At 36.9% G+C, this 26,330-nt stretch overlaps 1 protein-coding gene across 1 annotated transcript in view; it reads left to right on the forward strand.

The window, feature by feature from the left end:
- The window catches only part of ME1 (malic enzyme 1), a 159,050-nt gene that overhangs the window by 54,532 nt on the left and 78,188 nt on the right, over positions 1-26,330 (forward strand). Inside the window, exons 4-5 of the mRNA XM_039568160.1 lie at positions 13,746-13,821; positions 15,022-15,183. Coding sequence (XP_039424094.1) covers positions 13,746-13,821; positions 15,022-15,183 — 238 coding nt within the window. The remainder of the gene's footprint in view (positions 1-13,745; positions 13,822-15,021; positions 15,184-26,330) is intronic.

Raw genomic sequence — 26,330 nt, forward strand, 5'->3', positions numbered from 1 at the left:
TTTTTATTTTTTCATTAAATTTCCATCTCAGTATAAAATCATGAATGATTAGCCTGTGCCAAACTGAGAATAGGTAGTCCTGACCTAGCATTATAAAACAGAATGTCCTCCATGTGGTGGGTTTTTTTTGTATGTACTTGGTGCTTGCATGTAGGTATAACCTACCGCAGTACTTGAAGGGGATGGTATTTACAAAAATAGCCCTTGGAGTTATTCTTCCATTTAGTCTTGTCTGAGTTGGAGCTTTACCTATTATTAGCCTCTTCCTGCTCTCATAAATTTCATATATGATTTCTTCTGCAGGTAATATTTAAGGGACTTTTGATCATGGTCATAAAAGCTTTATCCTAAAGCACATCACAAGCATGGAATTTCTGGCTTTCAGACCTAAGTTTGTAGGTGCATTGCTCTGTTTTCTCTGGATGGAGTACATCTTGGCTGTGAGCAGGAGGAAATGAGGCCATCCCTTCTCAAAACATGACTCTCAAAATGTTTGGCAGCAGTCAATGTTTGGTCATTCTTAACACAGTCTTCTAAGGAAGACAGATAGTGAGACTCAGTGCTTTTCTACAGATGTCCTTGGTGGTTTCTGAGCAAGAGGGCCAAACTTCAAGTACTGGCCGTGGCTTTCTGTTCCCTTGTTCACTTCTTTCACAGAGTCCTGGATATTTCTAGGGGATCCCTGTTCTCATTTGACTTGTACTGTTACTTTTTAATAATTTCTACTATCTGTTGTGTGAGGTTAGAACTGAATATTCTCTCTTCTCCACAAGTTTGGGGAAATCAAATTTATCTTTTGAAGGGCTTCTGCACTTTGAGCTAATGGGAACTTATTTCTGTGGGTTTTGGCATATGATTATCTTCCTCATTTCCTTATATCCCACTGAGACAGTCCTCTGAAACAAAGAAGTTTCATACAGATGCTTTTCTCTAAATGGGAAAGACAGTTTGTGTGACAGTTATTAATGCAGTATTTATTAGAACCTTCTTCTTTACTAAAGCAGTCATCTTGTGGATCTACGTGCAGAAGACTGGACAGAAAGTACATGATCCCAAGTTAAATGTCCTTACTCTGACTAATCTTTTCTTTCTAGTGCCAATACCACATAAAAGGTAGGCTATATCCTTTTCAACAAATAAACTATGTATCTGCATTTTAAAATAGAGGTATTATTTTGGCATGTTACAGTTTCATATCAATAACTACGACTTGTATCAAAATATAACCATGTTACTTTTCAATGTCTTCCTATTTTCCTGATTTTTTAGGGAGATTTTGACTCTATACCAGCTTGCAATACTGCCTACTGGTTACAAGCTCCCCAATTTCCCAAAGCAGTACATTCCTTAATGAAAAGTACTTTAGGGGCAGAGATTTTATTTAGATTTCACACCTCTACTTGGCCAAAGATTCCACTGGCAACACTAAAGTATCAGGTCATACAGTATAGGAGAGGTCTACTCATTTGCTCTGTCCAACTCCAGCCATATTTATCTACTAAAATTTTCCCCTCATGAAACAGTCTCTGTCAACCTGACAGAGTTGTAGACTTTCCTAATTGTCAAAATCATTTGACCCCCAAAGCAAACCTTTTGAGAGTCACTTCCTTAAATAAGAGAACTTTAACTTTCCTTAGCTCAACAACTTTTCAAGGACAGCCTATCAAATCCCATGCAGTGTCTGCAAATGAAGTTGCATCCTTCCTTTTGTACAAATTGATAGGTACAGTTGCCTTCTTTCTGCCTTGAGAGGCCTTGGGACAGCCCTGAAGTTGTGGCCTGCTCTTGACAGTAGTGTGCATATTGTATCAATTTCCATGGACTGGAATTCTACACCATTCTAGCACTCATTTAGGACAACCCAGACACTGACAGCTTGTGCCACATGAACAGACAACTGCAACAGACAACAAGCAACTTGCAGCACATTGCTTGGGAAGTATGAAGAAAAATGTGTAAGCATCTTTCTCCCTTCCTAGGGCTATGCTGTGGAAGGGAAAGAGCTTGCTTCCGGGTATCAGTGGGATAAAAAATAAATGGTGTTACTGCATGTGTTTACGATTAGGTATCACCAGCAGTAGAGATTTATGCATTGGAAACATGAGCTTGTAGATGAGAACTGTTATAGTTGACTGATAAACATCTAGTGCAGGTTTTGGTTTTGTTGTTTGTTTTTATTTTTTCTAATATTATGATCTTTTTAGAGATAGAGGGATCCTACGCTCTCTTTCTATGGAGTTTTCCATGACCCCAGTAATTCCCAATGTTATCATCTGATACTGCAAAACAAGGTACCAGTAGTATTCAGATGAGATGCCAGTGATTTAAAAGCATTACATTGTTTTATTAGTTCATTCTGTATATATCCCAGCCCATGCCCAGAGGATGTTTTCCTTTAGGGGTGTGCTTATGCTGGAGTTTCTCCAGCTCCCATTTTCTGTACATTTGTTGCACGTCCTTCGGCACCACCCAAATCCCCTGCTTACACATTCAGCAGCTTCTCTGTTCAAAATACTCTCATTACTCAGCAGTCCAACACTGTCTCGTTGCATTTCCAATGCAAGATATTTAGTAGCTTTTAAAAAAATCCCTGCAGTAATTCCTGTAAATGTATTTGCTGAAGTCCAAAAGAGGAAGGAAAAACCTTAGAAAAATCACTGTAACTTTGCAGTAGCTTGGCTATTCTAACATCATAGTTTTCTGTCTTTGTTTAGAAGCTTTCTAAATAGATAGGGTAAATAGTCAAGTCTTAACATGAAAAATCAAAAGTGAAGACAAGGCATAAAGATTTTCAGCCTTTAAGAGCATAACAAATGGGATGATTGTGTGTTGTAATATATCTTGTATTTCTCTATATTTATGGCTAGATGTTTTGGTCCAGGAGCTTTTTACATGCTACATTTGAGAGAGCCATGTGCATAGGAGGCTTCTGAAAAAGACAAGAAAAAAAGCTTTGGGATAGAAGTGGATCCTTTTATTTCTTGCAAGGCACTTTCATCCATTTTTAGCAAAGTTTTATAGCTGCATAAAACTATTTACTTATGGGCACAGCTCAATAAAAAATGTCAGCAGTGTTAATTATAATAAACTTAAACATAAAAAGACGAGGTCATAATAACTACTGAATCTAGTGTAGAGGAGCAGTAACATCATGTAATTTGCAGCTGGGTAGAGAAAGGTTTGCAAGGCATCTGACATCCTGACCGCTGCTCTTTGAGTTAAGTGGTGACACTGAATGTCAGTTCTGCTTCTTTGGCTAGTGAGTATTAGCTGATTAAGCCACATGCAAGAAATCCAGTATCTTCTAGAAAATGGTGGGTAAGGGCCTGCTGGGAGCATAGATCAAATAGATGAATGTGCATAAACCAAACAAAGCAAGTTGTTTTTGTAAGAAAAGCAAGAACTTCCAGCTGAAGGCAGACAGTCATATGGAAGACTTAAATCAACTGGCTGAAATAAGGGAACCATTAATGAATCATAAGGCATCAATTTACTGAGAAATATAAAAAAAGAAAAGCAAGCTTCCATTTGAAGCTGAAGGAGAACCCATGCCTTTGGCACAAAGATGGTCAAAAGCCAGTTGTCATTTTTGCTTCTTCGTTCCCAAAGTGACTACATGTAAAATGAATTTTTGTTTAGTCTTAAGGAAGAAGGGAGTTTAGGAGATCTCACAACTTTATTTTAGTACTACTGAAATTAACTATTGTTTTCAGCATTCTGGTGGAATTTTCCATCTAAAGGAAGAGCTTCCTCTTCCTGAGACAAAGTTTCAATGTAGCTTACAGAGACACAGCAGCACATTTCCATTTCAGAAGTTCCCAAGATTATGACAACTTTGTTATTTTAGAGGGTATTTTTGGTTTCTTTGAACTTTTCTCTTAGAGATCTTTAGATTTATTCTAAGCACGTATGAATGTACAGGTTTGCTGCGCTGTACGTTGAGGGTCAGGTTGTTCATAAGGCCTATTTTAGGCAACAGTATGTCTGAGAGTTTCCTTTGGTCATCCACAAGGAGCTTCTTAAACATGACACGTAGATATTTATCTCTGGCAGTGAAAATACAGAACATGGTTTGTTTTCTGTTCAATTAAATATTTTTTTTTCATGAATAAGTAGTATATGAGCATGGGGAACTTTTCATTCTCAAGAAAATAGTGTATTTAAAAAGATTTCCATTCTGCCTTATTTCAGTTTGCTGCAAGCAATGTGCCTATTTCTACTTTGCCCCTTAATGTAGAATGTAGCAAGCTCCAGTTCATGCACTGAAATGGGATTCTTCTTGAAGGTGGTTGTAATGTCAGTCATTTGATGAATGATTGGTATGCCACATTCAATCCTACAATGAAACAAATGTCGTCTTTGAAAGATGACTTAAAATATGGCATGTAGACTTCCAAAGGCAATGTCCTCAGAAAAGCTTGTGTGCTTTCAAACACTGGACTCGAGCCTTTGATTCCTTGAAGAGGCTGGAAGCTCCCAAATGATGTTTCAGAAACACTTCTATTGTGACTGCTTTTTGAATACTCTCTCACTCCACAGGACTGGCTCCAAGACTCCTCACTAGGTCCATTCCGTATCATGTGCTTCGTTTCCTGTGTGTGTAGTGAAGACCAGCAATATTAGGTTGTTTTAGCTGGTATTGTTGCATGCTGTGATTTTTCCCAAAATGTTGATCGTGACTTTATGAAATAAAAAACTTTACATGGGGTCATGACTGAATTTTTATAAAAAGATGGGAAAATATGACTATTTGCCTCTAATGGACAAGGTTAATTTTTATCACAGTGGGCCAGATACATTCCAGATGTTTAATGCTCAAAATGTTTCCTTGGGGTTCCATCTATTATAATTATTTTCTCAAATTTTGTTATAAAGGCTTCTAGTAATTTTTAATTGAGTCAGAAAAACATTATTTTTTCTTAAATATATTCAATTCCCTCTAATTAGAACCACTTTTTATAGGTAATATACATTTCCTGGGTTTTGCTGGAAAAATTATAATTCTTCTTCTGTGAGTGAATTTCAGAAAACAACTGGTATGTTGGAACTTTGTTAACATCAGATAACGTAAATCTTAAGAATAATCATGTTACTTCTCAGTTTCTCTGTCTGAGATAGAGCTGGACCTGCAGCTTTTTTCCCCTATGTTAAAAGTTGTTATTGAACACAGTACTAAAAATTTGGTCTGTCTCATACATTCATTCATGATGTAAATTTAACAGGAAGTACAGAAATAGTGCTGCTGATCAGGTTGTTTACATTTTTTAAAATGTGCAAATGGTAAATGGAGATACGTACTTTTTCAGAGTGTTTATTTTCAGCAGTTAGAGTCAGCTCTACAAATGGAGGGTAGTGTCTCATTTCAGAAGTGACATTTTCATTAAAGTGGAAGTTGGGTAGGATATGCCATAAGAGGAAATAATTTTTGTTAAGTCTTCACTTTTGTCCTGGTTAATAGTTACTGAGAGCAAATTATGGTGATTTAAAGGTCAATGAAAACTGGCCTCAGAGGACGTTATTGTCTAAATACGGGAAGTTTTCCATGTTCCAATAAGCCAAGGCAGCACAAGCTGTTGAAGTAAATAGAAGGACAGTGATCTCACTTGTTTGAGTATTTCACAGCTCAAATAGCATTTAAAAGTTTTTTTTAGAAAAACATCACTAGCATTGCAAGATTCCTAGTAGATAACGTGGTTGATGTTGTAGATGGCTTTCTATGCAGTTAATATTAGCATAAAATAATAGAAACATGATAGCTATTGAAGCAGAACAGTAGGTTATTTTTTGTCTTAAAAATGAATGGGTCTGGCTCTGGTAAACCATTCTCTCATTCACAGTCTTCAAATCGTTCTATTTGTGTCCATTAGAGTGTAAGTAATTAAGTTATTTATTGAGCAACTGTCAGAGGAATTTAAGTAGCTTCTGGAGCAAAAGAGCTCCAGTGCTTAAACCATAGTATTTTGCAAAGTCTGCCTTTTCCTTTGCAAACAGATCCCATTGAATTGCTGTTGTGTGGTTAAGCAACAATATGTAGAAGCTGATTGTCTAGATGAGTGATACTTTAGAAATATAGTTAAATCAACAAATTCATGTTTTAAGACTATAAAGATATGATTTAATTTACTCTTTTGCTCTATGAAAAGGATGCATCATTAGTTTGAACATTCAGATCACAAAATGCTGTGCAAGTAAAGGAGGTGAGGCACTAATTGGAAAACAGTGTTAGAGATCTAGATATACAGTAAAGAGTATTTTATATGAGTGTTGTGAAACATCTGCAAGGACTAAGTCCATGAAGTGTTTACTGTGAAGTATTTTTAGTATAGTTTGAGGTGAACATTATGGTTTCCAAAATTAAGTAGAGATTTTTGGATTATTAATGAAGTGTCAAGCTATAATTACTCTTGGTACCATGTAAAATTGGTTTTAAAGTTTTTCCAGTGTAAGGCTTCTAATGTTGTTGCTCAGATTATTTTTACAATGTAATGTTTTTTTGGGTTGAACGAGAGCAGTTGAGGAATTACTTCATTGGGTTGCTTTTTATTGTACAAAAGCCTTGACTTCTTTGCCCACTTTTGGAACCTGAGTTTATCTGATGGACATTTTACAGAGTAAAAGCAGAATGTTTCAAGAAAAAAGATTCTTTTTGCAAAAATCTGTACACTCAAATTCATAATGTAGAGATTACATGCTTTGGTAGCAAGAACAGGCATCTCAAAGGGCTGGAAAAGTCCAGACGTTTGGGAGAAAAGTAGTAAGACAGGACTGATGCACGTTTTGTCCCTGTTCCTTTGTCATTTGCCTTCAGCCTGTACTGCTGTGGGCAACTTGACCTTTTTTTTTCACTCTCTCCTCTGTTGTGTTACAGTTTAGAAAATGTGTGCTGTATGCAAGCTCTGAAGCCTGTTTCAGATGCAGGAAGCCAGATGGGGCGATGTCTGCGTGATCTGGCCCCTGCCCGGAGGTGTATCAGGAGTGTTACAATGAGTTACTTAACTCACTATGTTGCAAATGGTGGAATCGCAGCCCCTGGTTCCCTGCTTCCCTAATCCCACATGGGGTGGAAGAGGGAATGTGCTGAGACCTGAAGTCAGATTTCTGAGTAAACCCAAGATATGGGCAAAGGGAGTTTTATGTGGAAGTTCCTGGAATCCGTGGGGTTGTTTGAACCAGCTCTTCTGACTGAGTGCCACCTGGATGAGCCTCTTTGAACCACGCAGTGTCCATTGTCAAAGAAACCAGGCAGAGTCACAGACTCTAGTCAAAGATCTTGGGCAGGCTTTGAGCATAGTGTGGATATTGTATTTACCTCTGGCAGCATCTGGAGCACTGCAACTTGCTGGGGCTTCCTTCAGAAAAATTGTTATCTTAAGTAGCTATTTAGCCCTGTGGTATTTTTTAAATTATTTAGGTTTTTTTAAAAAAATTCTATCATTATAATTTATTTTTAAATAATGTTTTAACATTTAAAAAGATTCTATACTAAAAGATTCTCCCAGCTTCTGACTCTTTGTGTCACTAGAGTTAGGTACCTTTTATTTCTCCAAACGCTGCCCTTTCTTTTCTGAAACCTCATTCCCCTGAGGTTGTATTTTCAAATGCCAGGCTTACAGCGGCTGTCTTTCAGGTTAACTTTATCACTTTTCTGCTCTAAAGGCTAATTCACATTGGACACTGTACAGTTCTGTAAGTGGCCCAAACTTACTTCTCTCTTCTATGTAGATGTTGTTTTTAACTGTGGTGACTATTGGAGCACGACACTCACTAACAGGGATTGATGAGCAGCTTTGATGGACTTGGGCATGTGAAAGAGTGCTACAGAGGCTGCCAACACTGGATAATGACTGTCATGAAACAGTGTTTTTCAGAAGGGATTCTTGAATTAAACTAAATGCTGGTTTCCTCCTGTAGCTGAAGATTGGCTGTTAGACCCTTTGACATTAGCATTTCCCATTCACAGGGATTATGAACACTGTATTTTTCTGTATTTTAATCATTTCCCTACACTCTTGTGCCAGACTGGGCTTTTGAGTTGCTATAAAAATATATGAGGCTTTCATCATTCTTTCATGTATAGCAAACTGAGTTGGTAGATGTTAGCATCTGTCTTTCAGAGTATTTGCAGTCTTCTACAAAATAACCTTTTTAATCGGTAGTCATTTAGGAAACCATATGCTAAGCATGAAATAACGCATAGTATTTATAAACTTTTATGTCTTTTCAGGATTAGTATCTTACCCTCATTGTCATTCATATGCTGCTAGAATTTGCCTTTTTTATCAACTACATCTTGCTCATGTACATCTCTTTTAAGAGATTTTAGCAGTACCTACTGTTCTCTTAATGTTCCTGTCTTATTTTTGATCTTTGTTTTTGATTTAGTCTTTATTTTGCTTCTTACAAACTTTTTGTTTAAATATGGTTTGAGTATGCCACATCTAGAAAATGTAAAGCCCAGGTTTCTTTAACACTGATGAATTCAGGCTGACAGTCAGTAGCAGCTGCTATTTCAGCATCAACTATTTTATATATTGAAAAACATACCTGTCTATTGCAAAGTAATAAAATTCATCCCTGTACAAAGGGAAAGGTAAAGAAAATAAAAAAATCTGTCAACAACTGCATTTCTCAAATCACCCCATCTCTTGTATTTATTAGGCCTCAGTGGTCTTGCAATGCAAAGGAACCCGCTACGGTAAGATGTAATGAAAACTTTGAGCACATTTTATATGAAGAAATGAGACCATATTAAACTGTCACAATGGGAAATGTGGTGAAAAAAGAGCAGAATGTTCTTTGGGGAGGATACAGGTACTCTTAGTTCCTAGTACAGAGTTTGTATTGTATAGTTTTTTATGATTTTAAAAATAGGAGGGAATTTCAACAGGGACCAGGGAAGTAGTTTACCTCTTTCTTGCCAAGTGCAGAAGTTTGGAAGAGTCTAGGCTCAGAAATAAACTGTGTCTGGCCCCTGAGATTTTTTTTTTTGTTATTATTATTAAGCTTGTTGGTTTAGGCTGCCTGGGGAAGTGAAGTCACCTCTACTGTAACTCTATGTACAGTTCATAATTCAAATAACAGTTTTGAATATGTAGGGTTGTAGGGTTGTGAGAAAAGTTTGAACTTTTTTTCATTAAACATGTTTGGCATTTTCTGAGACGTTAAGATTGCCTCCTGTTGTTATAAGAAGAGGAAAGAAAGGATTATTCTGTTACAATGACACATTTTCCTAAACTATTCTTTAATAGAAAATAGACAAATACATTGCTGGTAGAACATTGCTTCCTCGAAGCATAATAAACAAATGCTCCGTTTAATTCTGTTGACTTTTTTCTCATAGATCAGAATTTTAATAAAACAGACCCAAATCATGTGCTGTAGCATGACCTCCACATAACTGGTAAAATCTGCTACAGTGTAGTGAGCTCAATGACCCAAAATAGATCCAGCCTTTGTTGAGTGGGTCTTGATGTCCTCATGTGGGCTCCCCCCTCACTCTTCAGTCTTACTGCTGGTGTGATGAGAAGAAAGGAGGCATAGTTACTTCTTTGCCTAATTATTCCTCTGCTGTAGTTTCCTACATTTTCTGGCTAGCTAAAGTGGGTGTCACTGGCAGTGTTTGCTTTGGCTGGGCTGGTGTGTGGGTTCTCGACCCCCACATGTCCTCCCCAGATGGGGGAGAAAGTCCTTGCCAGGAGTAAGAGATGAATGGGACTTTTGGATCTTCTTGGTCTTCAGATTGTTTATTATATCTTATCAGCAATTTACATGCCGCCGACATAGCATGAAGCAGAGAAAGTACCAAAAGACATGATACAGGAAATTCAAGGCCCTTTTAAAGGTAAATCACCCAATTGTCACCAAGAACGTACATTATTTTGACTTTTCTACCAATGCCTAATGAACTATCCATTCACGTAGCCCTGTACTGCGGCATTTCCTAACCAATCATTCTGTGCTACCAACACTGCAGAAAATGGAGTAGATGAAGAGGAAGGAAGAGACCTGAAAAACGACAGGAGTCCTCCATCTTGTCTTCATCTACTTACCATATTAATAAGCCTAAAATTCTAAATTTTTCACCCTGTAACAAACTATATATTATACTACCGCCTAACTCACACCCTTGTAGATTCTAATTTGTCCCAAAGCCTTGGCAGCCCTCTCCATGGACGAAGGTTAAAAACAGTGTTTCCCTGGGGGGATGGGCCCCTCAGGATAGACAGAGAAACATTCCCTGCGCTCTAGGTTTCCAACAGGCTGGTATAAACCAGTGCTGAGCTGAGGGCTGACTGGGGCAAACTGGCACTAGATGAGTGCTTCTGCAAATGTGCTTAGGCAAGTTCTATGTCAATCTGCACTGTGCCGTATTCAAAATGAACACATTAATTAGAAGACTGATCTGAGGCTGTAAGCTTCAGGTCAGTTGTAACTCACAGTTCTGGTGATTGGTCTTTTTGCCTTGCAAGAAAAGATAATCTGTATAACTGAGATACCAGTTAAAATAGAAAGGACCATACTGTGTTGTAAAACCTACAGTTGCTTTTCCAGTGAGCTTGCCAACCTGGACTGCTCTGAAAGTGTGTGCAGGAGAACTTAACCCTGCTCCCTCCTGAGTTGCTTTTCGTCTTAGAAACGTGAATATGTGCATGCTGAAAAACAAGCAGCATATTCTTCCTCATAACATTTTCCCTGTATCTTGCTTCTTTCTCTGTGTGATTATATGTATTACTTGTCTGTCTGCTTTAGCAACCCCATCCTGAAGTGCATTGTCAGACAGGTGTACATCCTGCAGGCCATCTCTTCCTCATCCAGCAGAGCAGGGGGTGCATCACTGGTATGACAGTTCTTATTTTTGTTATTAACAACACTCTCAAATGGATAATTCAGTCATATTTCTGGACTGAAATCCATATAGAACTGAATCCAGTTTAAATCATCTACCTTGCCTCGTGCTTTGTTCTTGTAGCTGTGCTATGAGGGCCCAAAAATAACTGTAATGTCTGCTAGGTAGCCAAATTGCTGACTACCTTTTCAGCTTGTCAGCCCTATCCCACTTATAATAACCTTATGCAGTTGCTTCTTTGCCTGGCTACAGCATGACCTCATGAAAAAGAAAAAAACCACATGTAGTGCTACCTTTTGATGGCTGTCTGCAGGTAGAATTGCCAGTGAATTTGGTCTCAGTAATATAGTCTGAGTATTCTTGTGGCTGACACCTTTGCTAACCAGGGTTCCTCTTACCAACCCCATGTATCTACTTGCAGAGAAAACATTATAGGAAAAAAGTGGTTTAGTTAAAGAAATGAAGGATCAGGAAAAGAGATCCAGATAAAAGAATAAAAAATTCATCTCACTTATTCCGTTCCCTTAAATCTAAGAGCATCTTCTTGGTCAGGTCAGTGTGTCCAGAAATGTTTTACTAAACTACAGAAAGAATGGAGGGATGGGGAGAAAGAGGGGAGTGAAATGCTTTTAACATCACTATTTACACCTCAGCCTCTATTTTCTGTTGCGGCTTGAATCTGATCCTGCTTGAACAGATTTCTGAAATACGCTCTCAATACTTATTCAAAGGTCCTTACAAATGTTCTAACAAAATTCCTTCTGGAGCAGCCATCCTGCCTTTATTTTCCGCTGCTGGGGAATTTATTCCATGGCGACCTCTCTCCCTAGCCTGCAAGGAAGAGGTTATTTAGGCACACTGGGCTGGACTCTGACTCTTTAGAAAATCAATACAAAATCTTGCTTCATTTAACACAAATCTTTTAGGTTGGTGTAAATTGGAGAATGGAGACAAGGAGAGGAGTGATCCCACAAGATAGCTTTCTTCCAGCACTCTATGCTTGCTTTCACACACTCATCTGTCACAGCTGTCTCTGAGGCTAGCAATTTTGATGAGATGTACTTAATGATTTAACAGTTTACAGGATGTTTTATAAAATGACTCAAGGTACAATACACCAGAAAGGAAGCATCATTTATTTTTCTTTGCTGTTTTATGGTATTTCACTGTAAGGGACATATTTTTTCAGGTAGCCAGCTCACAAATAGATATGCTTGTGTGCAGTAAATACCAGAACTTTTCTAAAGTGTCGTGAAATTAACCCTCCTATCCCTGAGGACCTGTCACTTCCAGTGTGGTGGAGAAATTAATTTGTTGATGGATGCTACTTATTAAGAAACAACTGAGATACATTAATAGCCGCATGGTGTGTTAGTTCTGAGTATGGGAAATGGACACAGAAGGAGAATTAATTGGAAATGCCAGGATGAGAGAATTTCTAGTTCTAGGGGAAAATGCATAAAATGAAATACTTTGGTTAATTACAGCATGTCTTACATTGCTTTTCCTAAGTAATAAAGAATTTCTGTTGCATATTTTTGACATCAAAGAGGGAAAGAAGACACTTAAATATAAAATTAAATAAAAAATTCAATATAAAAATATAAATCACATAATAATTTATATATAAAATACCATGTAATATGTTTTAAATATATAAACATGTGAAATTAAATATAATGTTGGGACTAATTTTGCTGTCTTGGTTAGTATGCATTTAACACTGCAGGAGATTTTTTGCTTGACCTGGTATATGTGCAGTCATATCTGACAAGCATTTTCCGGATTTATTAGTTTTATTTAGAACTATATGATCCACTTGTATGAATATGGTCATATTCTGCTAGACTTAGATTTAAATTATTTTTTCAATAATTTTCTCTAATTCTTACTTTAAAATTTTTAAAATAGGCAAAGGGAAATGCTTTAGAATAATTCTAGAAGACAATGCCTTATACGTACGAATGAAAAATTTTATTACAAGAAGGCATCTTTGGCATGTGCTTCTTCATTGATGTCTTCTTTGTGGATTTTGAGAGATTGCATTTAAGTGCATTCATGGATTTTGAGAGATGGCATTTTTCCACTATCTCACGTATGAAAAAAGTAGATAAAAAAATGGAATTAAATTAACTCTGAGTGGATCTGAATGTACATCTACCTTACAAGTAAAGTAAATGAAGAATGAAATGCTGAATAGGAGAATAAGATACTATGTTGATTTTGCTTATGTAATAAGCAGAAAATGAATTGAGAATTACACTTTTCTATCATTTTGTTTTAAACGTTTTTGTGCTGGTGGAACTAAAGGCTCTTTGGAGTAAAGATTTGGTCTGTTCAGTATTGAGGATCTTCTTGCACTGTCGAGAAGAAAATTTCCCACTTTTGTAACTGAAAATGGCATCTAATGAAACAGGGAGACTGTTTTCTAACACATAGCTGAATGCTCCTGATTTGTTTATGTAATGATAATATATGGCTTATTTCAGGTTTTGTTCATAGCTTAAAGCTTCAGCCTATTCTTGTTTGTAAATGTTAGGACTGCTGGGGCAGTAGTGATAACTGTCATAAGAGGAACTCATTTTGTGGTCAGGGTCAACCAGTGAACACATTTGAACAGACCAGGTACTGAGCGAGTTGGTTCCAGAAAGGACTCTTACAGGTTCTCTCTGCTTAGTAAAGCTCTGCTGAGTTACTTGTTTTCTGTTTTTTAAATGCAGGTGATTCATTTACTTATTCATACAAAATTGAGCTCTTATTATCAAACTGAATTTTTGTATGTTGGAAAAACATTTGCATAGATTTAATGTACTATTTAGTTGAATTATACTTTATTTATATTACACTGATTTATAATTATTTATTTACCTGTTTATATGAGGACTTTTTTTATTTGCAGAGGTCTTTTTATTTCTATCCATGACCGGGGTCACATTGCTACAATGCTTAAATCCTGGCCAGAAAGTGTCATCAAGGTAAGTCCAGTTTTAGTCTCATAACAAAGCTGATGCTGTTTTGTACCCAAGATGACTTGGTTAAGGTATTTTTTATAAACTTTTTATCAGTTTAGATGTTGGTGATTTCTTAGCTGATTTTTTCAACAGAAAGAATGCTGCTGCAGCCAAAGTTTGAGGCATTTAAGCACTTACTTGTTTAGCTATAGGCATCCTTTACTGATTAATTGGTCACTTACATTGAATATTATGGAAAACAAAAAGCCTTGAATGTTTTTTCTGCATTTCAGGAAATCACAGAATGGCTGAGGTAGGATGGCACTTCTGGAGATTATCTAGGCCATCTTCCTGCTCAAACAAGATCAGCGAGGACAGGTTACTCAGGGCTATGTCCAGCCTTTGAGTTTTGAGTATCTCCAAGGGTAGAGACCCCACAAGACCTCTTGGCAGCCCCATTCTAGTGTTTGAGTTAACAGTTCTCCACTTACAGTGCTTCATAAGCTCTCTCACAAAAAATATTAAATTTCCAGCTAAAATGGCTTGTCACTGAGTACTACAAGGAGATTGTGTTGTCAGCAGTTTGCCACACTGAGCACTTCTCTCCTTTAATATGGAAAGTCTTTCTTATTAGCATAGACAGTTTTTGGGATTTACTAAGTTATTGTATTTCTGACAATGAACACACATGCTTCCTGATATGTATAAGTTTGATGGAGTGTGTTATTTGCTCAAGGGAAGAGGACATACATCATTGAAGGGTAAGAACCAGGAGGTTGTAGACAGCCCTGACAAAGGCGAGTAGGAGTGGCTGGCTCTGGTTCTGCTGAAAACAGACATGACAAAACCCAGGAGTTTGTGGTTCTTCTTTTTTTATGGATAACTTCCTTTCCCTTCCTATTCTGTTTTCATGCTGTTGACAGAAAAATGTGAGAGGGAACAATGCCAGTTCTCTTGTAATGTAATACTAAACACCTCTCTCATGTATTCTTAAAAGTTTTATATGAAAGTCCCATTGACAGTGAAGCAAGAGTCTAAAATAGTGTAACAAACCCACAGTAAAACAGAATAAAACAATTATTCGCTTTTGTCGTACTATTGATTTGTTTGCACCTGTTACAGTTTTTACACATAAAATAAAAAGTGATGGTAAGAGAATAATGGAATACTTAGTACGTACAAGTAAAGAAGTGATTTTTACAGTGCCTTTATTTCTTCCTCCAGGCGATTGTGGTGACCGATGGTGAACGTATTCTTGGTCTTGGAGACCTTGGCTGTTATGGAATGGGCATTCCTGTTGGTAAACTGGCACTTTATACGGCATGTGGAGGAGTAAAACCTCATGAGTGTCTACCAGTGATGCTGGATGTGGGAACAGATAATGAGGTAAATCCTTTTCTGAGGTGTAGTATTAGCTATTTGAAGGGAACTGTATAAAGTGGAATTATAAATGGTAGGGGGTTTTGTTACAATACTGGATTTGATTCTGTGCAAACTAAAAAGTCGTAAGGAAAATGTCTCATCCTAGTATACAGTGTAGATATACTGATCCTAATGTGCAGTGTAGACTGCTTTGTAAGGTTTAAGTAATTAAGGACACTGTTGTCTCTAAAAATGTGCTGCATACATTGTATATGTTAAAAAGTGGTATAGAAAATTTGGTCTCAAGAAGAGGAGGATAATAAATGAGGTAAAATATGAATGAAAAAATAAGGTGAAAATACAATTTAAGGAAGCATTCTTTCTTCACTTCCATCACAGAATTTCTCTGCATTGATTTCAGATGTGAATTCTGAATTCAAATTCAGAATAAGTGTGCCCCTCGTTTTGTTGAACTGCTTGAAGCTATAGTCTGATCTGTGCTGGCAAGGTGTGTCTACATACTTCAGCTGTACATTCACTTTAGTTATAAAAAGCACTGTAGTGCTACAGATTTTCCCCAGGTGAGGTTCTAGTGCTTCAAGAAGGTGGACCTTACCCTCTTTAACTTGGCTTCCCATTTGTGTGAAATGCAGAGATTTGAACTTGTTGAAAATTGGCGCTCTTCTTTCCAGTACTCCTGGGATTACTGGTTAATTACTTGGCCCCGATCTTCCTTTTTTTTTGTCTGAAAGAATATTAAAGAATATTTGAATACTTGAAGACTCTGACTGATGTCAAATTAAAAAGAAAAACACTTTCAATGTATTTATGCTTTTGTAGAAGTAAACACGTTGTATTATAAATGATACAAGCGTTAAACTTTATGCATGATGTGTTACAGATTTATGTGTATTATAGCTAAACACAGCATTCCTGCATCAGTAAATTTAGCTGGGGCTTCTGGATTGTTGGATTGGGTGTGTGCATCATCAGCTTTATACACACATCCTCACCCCTGCCCCAGTGGGATCGTTTAGACAACACATCATGAAAGCTTCAGTGAACGAGAAGTGTCTGCTCCCCTCTCTCTCTGTCCCCTCAGAGCCGCGTTCTAAAAGTGGACAGGCTTTCTTGTGAGATGTATGTGAACACTGTAGCAAGTAACCATATCAAATCATACACAATTCATTGGCTAGAAAGTATTTTTAAGTTTGGTCTGAGCAGCTGGGCCAGTTTTGTAATCTATTAATGAATGTTTCTAGGCAGTTAATTGCATCAGCTGCTTCTGATACTTCAATAGGCTTTTCATTTTGCTTTATGCTTGTGTTTCATTGTAATTTTAAATTTTCTGTAGCATATTATTTGCTTGAAAGATATCAAACATCTATATATACACACAGCAACAGCAAAGCTGGCTTATCCATGCTAATAGCCCAACTTTCATGTCACTGTGCTTGTGACTAAGCATTGAGTTCAATGTGTATGAAGGAGTGGCACATACAAAGTATTACAATGTGCATAAAATTTGTGTGACCTGAAGTTTGTTGATGTTCTGAAACACCTTCTGATCAGGAGGATGCCTTTTGGTTTTTTTTTATTTTGGGATATGACTTCTTATGTTAGGACCACAGGGAATGAGACCTCTGAATTCTGCTCTTGGAATATGAACAGGTGGGACTTTGTTGCTGTACCTCTTAACTGATCAGACTACATGAACCTGATAGTATTCATTAATGGGAGCTTGGATGTAGTTCCCAGGCTCCTTTAGTCAAGGTCAGGGATCCTGGGGCACCATCTTTCTTAATTTCTTCCCTCTAATACCCTCCCTCTCACCCAGTAGCACATCCCTGTTCCCTCCTTAACACTTCCATTCATGTAACCAGGTGCTGAGTCACTACAGAGAACTGAAATTACCAAAAAGAATTCACATTTTTCTGGCTAAGCTGATTATATCAGCCCAAGCTGGCATGGAGTTGCACTGCAATTCTTTATCTTAAAAGCTAAACCTCTTGAACAAATAACTGTATTTTTAGGCTATATTTTCTTAGTCTAGTCAGGATTTTCCATGATGAGGTACAATAGAAATCATTCTCACTACTTGTGCACATATAAATAATAATTATGCTGAACTTGTTTTTTGAAATGTGCAGATGTTTTCCATTTAGATTAGTTCCTTCTCCTATTCTGTGGGGGCCTCCCTGCTTTAAAGGCAGTTTTAAAAAATGTATTTTTGGCAACTATAATGCGGAGGTGCACAACCTGCAAATTCTCCAGAAAGATTAATTCTTACTCTAAAACAGATTGCAAAAAAACCCAGCTTCACAAGCTCTCATCCTGTATTGTTTTGTTGTGTACAGAACTCAAACTACTAACTTTGAGGAGCAACTCACTCAATTTGAGATGGTTATTAAAGTCCTTTTTACTGTTAGTTTTAGCAGAGGTATTTTTAGCCAGGGTATTATCCTGTTACTCATAAAATCAAGGAAAGAAAAGCAATTAGAGCATTTTTATACAATTGCCTAGATAATAAGCAAGAGAAATGGAAACTGCTTATTTATGGGTAAAAAATTGACTGCTTATTTGTGGGTTAAAAATGGATAGAAATTCCCGTGTGACCAAACTAGTAAATGGTTCCATGTAGTCGGTGTGGGACTGAGTGTCTGATAGAGTGTTGACTGCTGCCAAAAATAATAGGCCTGTTTTGTAAGGCATTGACAAGAAAAGTAATTACTGAGGAACATTTTTATTCAAAGCATTTAAAATATTATTTGGAGTACTGCTAGTTACTTACTACAAACCATGGCAATCTCACTAAAAGTTATGCCTTACCTATAGTCGTGTATTTTTAGGTGTGAGGATGGTGCTTCTTAGGTGGGATTTCAACACAATTAAAACATACTTAGGCACTAGTCTGAGTGCTGATATGAAAGGTGTTGTTGGAAATCCTGAGGTGATATGACCTCTGGATCCTGAGTGTTCATCTAATGTTGTAGATATGTTAATACCTATAGAATATAGAATATGTTAAATCACTTTGCAATGGTTAAAGAAATAGACTGTAGAAGAAAAATGAATAATTGTCGAGATACAAACAGCTGCAATTTAGTGGAGACCTACCTGAAACACGTTCAGCACTGGAAGAGGAATGATTTAAGGATGATGGACATAATCAAGCTGGATCAAAGGGAAACATTTAAACATCAAAATGTGAGTGATGATTGTTTTCTACTTAAAAGATGTGAATAAACTCTCACAAAATAAACAATGTTGAGACAAGCCTGGTTGGTTAAAAATCAGTCTGGCTTACAGGGATATGAAAACTGCCAGTTTAATAAAACCAAACAAACGGCAAGTCCTAGTAATAGAAAACAAGGTCAAAAACTGTCTTTATAGACAATAAAAAAGCAAAAGACACTAAAGAAAAGTAACCTAATGAAAATAATTATGAATAGTAAGAATGAGGTTTTCTGTTTTTCCTGATGCTTTTCCTTAGTGATGATACAGATGGAAGTATTAGATTGTCACTATAAATATGGTAGATACTTCTTAAATGTAAGTTTTATCTATCTTGGCAAGAAGTCCTATTTTCCATTTTATTAACAGCAAATTAATATGTTGAAAAAAGCTTTTGAAGTTTGTCAAGATCCTTGAATTGGAGTGTCCAAATAATGCTTTGTCAGTTCTTTTAAAAAAAACTTTGGTAAAAGCTTTCTGTACCATGCTGAGCTGGGTGCGGAGGAAGTACTATTTTTTCCCAGGTATATCTGGGATAAATTGAAAAAATCAGGAATATTGGATTAAAGGTCGGGCTATTATTGAAAATACAATGATCCTGGTCTAATGAGCGTTTACAGATTTTTGGTTGACTTATTGTTTACCTTTGAAAGACATTTGAATTCTTACTGTTTCTTTTCAGAAACTACACCAATGAAAAAGCAAAGCAGGCCTCTTGTGTTACTGAAGAAGATGCAATTTAAAAATATGTATTTCTGTGAGGAATAACAAAATACTTGTGGGTTTATGGTATCTCAGGATTTTTTTTTCAGCTCTGCAATGTTTAATATCTTTATCATTGACTTGGAGGCAATAGTTTTATTGTTCAAGGGTCAAAAAAGAGACATGGTTTAGTTAAAGTACTATTCTCCAGACAGGGTAGTAATGAAATCTAGCAAGACTGATGGCTTGTGTTATGTAAAAGTCAAACCAATGGTGAAAGGGTTTCTTTTGACCATAAAAATTTTAATCTAATACTGGATGCTTAGCAGAGGAATGAGAACTGTTTTTATCTGATACCTTACAAGGAAGCTCTGACAAGCTCATGGCTGCCAGACCAATTCTAAACTGATCACATGTGTAAATTCAATACTGGCGATGGCCAGTTGTGGGAGATCTGGAAAGATTGTGTGTTAGCATTTAAACTTAAACCATTTACCATAAATTTCAGTTTAGGTAGAAAGCATTCAACTCTTTCAAGTAGTACTTTCACACAATGTGGAAGAGCCAAGACAGCTCACATTGAAAGGACTTTTTACACAGGCAGTTTCTAGCAGAAGACATCGTGGTGCTCTGAGCACTGGGACAGTGCCACACAGATTGCCCAGGGGTCAGGAGTCATTCCAGCTGCAGCTGCAATGGCTGCGAGGAAGCTGGACACACAAACGTTCTCTTGCCCTTTGTAAACATAGCTAAAAAGCTGACTGGTCACATATATATGCCCTTAATGTGCAGATGAATCATCCTGGCAAGCTTGCTTTTAATAAATGACTATCTGAACTGTTTTTTATTTGTATAACTGTTGGTCTCTTCTCCAAAGTAATAAGAGATAGGGTGAGAGAAAATGGCCTCAAGCTGCACCAGGTCAGTTTTAGATTGGATATTAGGAATAATTTCTTCACAGGAAGGGTTGCTATGCGTTGGAACAGACTGTCCAGGGAAGTGGTAGAGTCCCTATCCCTGGAGGTATTTAAAAGCTATATAGCTGTGGTGCTTAGAGACATAGTTTAGTGGTGGACTTGGCAGCGCCGGGTTAACAGTTGGACTTAATGATCTTAAAGGTATTTTCCAACCTATGTAATTCTATGATTCTATTATTTGATCACTGAAAAGTGCACAAGAGAGAAATATGCAGGGCAGCTGCTAGGGCAGCTACTCCTTCATCTGTGACAGTTCAGGAACTTGTGGGCTGCTGTTTCAAGTTGTTTCCTGCATGCTTGCTTTGGAATATTTTTTTTCTCCTAACTTATTAAAATACTGAAATGTAGGAATTTGATGGTTCTCACAGTTGCCCATAATAGGTCAATGAACGTGCCTGGGCTGGCAGTTCTGACTCCTCTGGAGGAACGACAGGCATCTGGGCTGGAATATGCAATCCAGAAAAGCTGAGGTGCAAATTCAAGCTCAGTTTTTCATCTTATCCTAGTTAGCTTTCTGTATTTCCCCAAATTATTTCCAACTGTTGTAAGAATTAGTACCAGCCTTCCAAGATTCATATTCTCGAGGAATATCTACACATAAATGTGCAAATGAAAACTGTTGAGAAAACAGAAACAAACCTGGTTTTATTATTCATTTTTCAACCAAAATAGAAACCTGGACAGTGGAAAACTGATTATAGAGGAAACCTGCAATTTCATACCTTATCAATCTAAAGATATAAATGTGGCAAGTAAATAATTTAAATTGTGCACAGCTGCAGGGATTTCTAAATAAAAGACAATCACAATTTGCATTCCTATGTAGAGTAGTGGCACTTCTACACTTTTTAAAAAATGTAGTAAATATGCAATGGGAATGATTATGCTCTCTGATTTTAAAAAGGTCCTGTTGCCTTCCCTGTGAATGATGATTGTTAAAACTGGAGACAACATTTCCATGACAGTTTTACTGTAACATAGTCGTAACATTTCCTGAATTCTATGAACAGAGATTGGTCCCGTCTATATATAGAGTCTATTTTTGTATCTGGTGCATATATGAGAATCTCATTTCTAGGTTATATTCTCCAGTGTGTTCCACAGTAGTTTTGCATATTTCTGCAATACAAATGACACTATGTGTGATCAAAACAGGTTTCCAGATGTGCAGCTTTTCATTTAGGTATGTTAACATGTTATTGACCAAATTAACCTGGCTGATGAAAAGAGGCTTTTTAACATGTTCCACGAAACAATCAGGCCAAGGAAGGTGCTCAGAAGTAATGCTGTGGCCCAGTGGTGCTGAGTTCCAGGCATGAGCATTTGTAAAACTATTGATGAAGTAAATATTCTGTGGGGTTTTTATTTTTTGATTGCTGCCTGTCTGTGCCAGTCTGGTAGGAGATAATTGCACTTTCCTTTACCAGTTAAGTTCTGTTTCACAAGTGGATTTTTTCCCCCTTAGATCTTGCTGCTGTACTGCCTTCCCTGGTAGCATACAGGCAGCACTTGAGCAAAGGGGAAAATAGATGACCATTCCTTTTTCTTCCCCTTTCTGAACTTCCAGCTGGCAAGAAAATAGTGCGATTGGATACTACTTTTCCTAGCGTCAATGTCATGGCAAATATTTTCTATTCTCTTTCAGTGTTCAGAAGTACTGAAAAGTAAAGTAATTTCTGAATTTAAAGTCCTGTCTAGCCCATTGTGAAGGAGAAAAAACCCCACACTGTTTTATTTTGTCAGAATTGGTAGTCTCCTTTTAAATCTATTCTGTTATTTGAAGTGGACTGAGTTTGTGTTAGAAGAGGGAATGGACAAGTGCATCTACTTTTATAGATCCACGTTTTAAAATTGAGGGGTTTACTGTCATCTTTCCAGTGTGTTTCAAAAGGTTCCACCTCTAAAATAAATATGGCATCATCAATCGCTCCTAAATATGCTTTATTTAAACATCAGAAACACCTGGAGCTGTGCCAGCATCCATATTACACCTGCAGACCTAAAGAATGATCTGATGAAGGGATGGTACTTACAAGAGCCACCATTTTCCCTCAGTGCAGGGACTGGTGGGTGACATGTTTGAGCAGATCACAAGTATCTGACAGGTAATATCTTTAGTAATTTTTGGGACTTTTCCTTTTCTTGCTCTTTAATGCTCTTATTGAAAGCTGCAATATGTCTGGTAATACATTCACAACTTGAACATTTCAAAAGTTATTTTTACTCAGTGTTTTAACTCAGATGGGTTGAGAATTTGTAAGTGTAGTAATAAATCTAGATTTACCCAAGATACTGAGGATCCCAGTGTGTTTCAGTCTTTTAGAGACAGCCTCTTTGTCTTCTACTTTGTCCATGGCATTCTGCAATTTTTTAATTAGTTTCTTCTGTATCTTCTGTCTTACTGTGTATTTCCATGGTTATATTAAACCTTCAAGAAGACTGTGTGCAAATGTCTTGTGCTTCCTAGGGGATGCATTCTACTAATGATGTATTAAGAGAGCTGAAACACAGAACATTGCCTACCCCTTTTCTGAAGTCGCGCCCAGAGGGGAACAGCATATCCCACACTATTTAGAGCTGTTAAAAGTTTTGACTTATTTGAAAATGTAGAAGATCATTTGTTATTCTTTACCATGGTGTTCCCAGGGGAACATATTGCATCTTCTCTCTTGTTTTCATTTAGCTGCTTTTCTCATATTTTGTTAGGCATACATCAGCAGGTATGAGTACCAGCACTTTCACCAATAAAACTCAGATATAAATGGGCTTGGATTTTAAACGTTTACTCTCTTTAAATATTTTTCTTGGTTTCATAACGTGTACACTACCAGCATTTTCTTTAATGTCACTTGTAATGGCCTTTGTTCTTTACTATTACAGTAGAAAGGCATTCTGTGTTTACATTACTACTGTTTTAGTGCTCATCTTCTTTTGCCCTAATAGGAGGATGAAAAATACCTTGATCTTAATTTCCTGTCAGTAGCAAAAATACTTACAGTCCTTTTTAAATAAATAAAAAAACAACAGGGAAAGATTTTTTTTCACCAGGGACTTACTGTTGTTATTGTACAACAAAAGGTTACTGCAATTTTAAAAATTCATGCAGTTGTTCTAGTATAATTAAATTAAAAGAGACTTTCAAGTACATATTATCTTTTTAATATGCATGTAGTGTAAAGTAATATATTGTTATGTATTTCAGTGCCAGACTTACATCCACCATCATTCTGAATTGCCTTTCCTAAAGTTCTCTTATGCTTTCATAAAATACTGAAGCTGTGTTTGCAGTCTTCTTGTAACCATCCAGCCTTTCCATGTTGCCTGTGTACTAAACCCAAATCTAGACTTTTCTGGTATACCCACTTAGGCAGCAATGTTTTTGCCTCTTTCTTTCCCATACTTAAGATTCAGTGGAATGAACAGTTATAACCTTGTGTTTGAATTATTAGTCTTGAGAGTCTGGGGCCAAACTAGGTAAGCTCAGAAAGGCTTAAAAAGAGTTACACAACTTGACAGTCATCTGAACCTAAGCTAATCCTCCTATGCTAATTTTGTAAGGGGAACAGGAGCTGCTTCTTGTAGAGGAACTGTCTTAAACCACTCTGACGAATTGTATTTTAAAATGTTTTTTAATCTTTTTTTTTTTACTTGTTGACTGTGAAAAGGGCCTAGACTAGTTTAGATGTAGAAGTATCCAATATAGGTTCTTAAGTTAGCTGACATAAATTCATACTCAGTTTGCACTTCACTTGCCTTGCTGTGTGTCTGACGTGGTTACTGTGTGACTCAGGGGACTTCTACAGAGACTAAAACTTGGTTTTGAACTTATGTCAACCTCTTACTAAACAAACTCTTGTTATCTTTGAGAAGTGTCATTCTACTGCTCTTTGAGAAATGCCATTCCACTGCTTAGTGCATGAGAAGATCTCAAAAATTGTCTGCTACTTTTGATCCATTGTCATCCTTTAAACTTTGTCATTTTGTTTAGGAATATATTCATTTTCTGAAGCTGTTAATTTATTGTTGTGAAATTTGCTATTTATGATTATTTCTTTTGTGAAATGTTCTATTTCATTAGAGCATGGAAAATGTGACAAAGCTAGGTGGTGCCTCAGATTTCCACGTTTACCAAACCACATGTTGGTAATGAATTTTAAGACCTGAGAAATTGAGAAGGGAAGGGTGTTAGAAGAAAGAATATAGATGGTGACACAGGATTTAAGTCTCAGTTTCAGCTGACACTAGAAACAACGAGCTGTGTACTGATGTTACAGGCAGTTCTGTCAGTCTGTTTAATTTCTTCTTACTTCACTTTTCAGAGCAAGGGGATCTAGGAAAGAGGGCAGAAATTAATATCTGGAAATGCTTATTTTGGATAGCATGCATGAATATCCATAGACTAAATTCATGGCAGACTTTGTTTGAAGATACATTGGACATTTCCAAATCTTTATGCTCAGAAGACAGCAACAGATAGTGTTTGTTTTTGTTGGCTTTCACAGTAACTGCTATCAACCTCCTCAGCAATTTCACAGGCAGTGGAGAAGACAAGAGAAGGAATGGGCATAAGTACAGCTATTACCACAAAAGGTGGGAAAATATGTTTTATTTATGGCTCCACAGAAGACAGCCTAGAATCTGGGACAAAGCTTGTCACGCTTGAATTGTAAAGGTGCTCTTGCAAATGTTGGCCTTGCACTAGCAAGTCTACTTTGTGCACAGAATGACTTTTCCTTTTTTTTTACTGGTGACAAGGCAGATACATAGCTAAGATGCCAGCACCAAAATAATATCAACATGTTTTTTTCAGTCCAAGGGACACTGTGGATGTGACTTGCCGATGCAGGAAGAGGTCCAACCCATTTGGATCTAGTAAAGAAAATGTCTGAGTGTCAGCACAGGAGACAGGGATGTCAGGGTCAAAGGAAGGACCATGTGGAAGTAGCTTATGGAAGTAAATTAAATAAATAGGCATAAGTTTAATAAAACTGAGGAGAGGTCACAACAAGTGGTGGAGATTTATATTTATGTGTGAATGGAAAGAAAATAAAAACAAAATATCATAACTGTTGGTGTAGAAATGAGATATACTGGTAACCTAGAACAAGATTTTCAGTTCTGTAAATGGTATCTATTGATATGTTAAAATTCTGTTTAATTACCTATCTGATGGACTTGAGACACTCTGCTGTCATAATGTGTGAGCTGATAAAATATTAGCAAAATCCTCTTTCTTAGTAGAATATTAAATATGAATGAAAAAGGTCTTTGAGAGTTTTTTAAGGTTCATCTTATCTTTGAAATTTTTCAGATGAAGGAAAATTACTAGGATGGCATTCTTCTGAATATTGCTGATTAATAACAAAACTTTACTGGTGTCATCTTCAAAACAACCAGTCTTTGCTCTTTGCTGATTCACTTTGTTGGTGGTTTGCTTTTTGGTTTTGGGTTTGTTTGGGTTTTTTGCCTTTATTTTTGTCTGGTTTTGAAACCTGGATGACTCTTTATACTCAGACATTCCAGCTACCTATTCTAAAGAAAATCTGTAAATGTAAGTGCATGAACATAAAGGGAATGATGTGTATTTGTTGCTTTGCAAAAATGGTGTAGAAAAGTTTGATGTATTTAAAGTGTTTGAATCACCCCAAGAAGCTGTATCTTGTCACTCTCTTGATTAAGCTAAAAAAAGTAATGAACTGAGATAGCTACACTTCCTCTAACTTTGCAGAAAAAAAAATTGATAAATATCTCCAACTTCTCTAAACTGTTTCACTGGGGCTGGACTTGTTTTTAGAGTACTATATAGGCTACCATGAGCGCTGTTTGGGCTCTTCTTAAAGATTATTGTTTGGCCACCGTCTTTGATTTATTATAAGCACTTACGGCTGGACCTTCAAGTAGGTGTTAGCATGTCATCCCTCATGACTTTTGAGAGCAATAAACTTTTGAAAGTTTGGTTGCAGTAATCTGTTTCTATAGCTTCCAGTTCTTGTCATCCATCAGCTATATTTCAAAGTGTAGCAGTGAGGGTATTGTTCCATGTTTCTCGATGTGTGACAGGACATGTGACTTTTTAGCCATGTAGCTGCTGGGGTTCATGAAGAAGAAATTGTAGTCATTAACTCTGTGGTGCCTGTGGGAGGTCAGTTGTGTCGGGAGCTTAATGGTTCATCTGAGCCTTTTCTGGGATTCAGTAAAAGATTTGATAGAAAGTAGACAGAAGGAGTTTTAGGATTTTTCTTGTGAGATTTCTTCTGA

This window comes from Corvus cornix, chromosome 3 (genome assembly GCF_000738735.6).
Source record: "Corvus cornix cornix isolate S_Up_H32 chromosome 3, ASM73873v5, whole genome shotgun sequence".
NCBI lineage: Eukaryota > Metazoa > Chordata > Aves > Passeriformes > Corvidae > Corvus > Corvus cornix.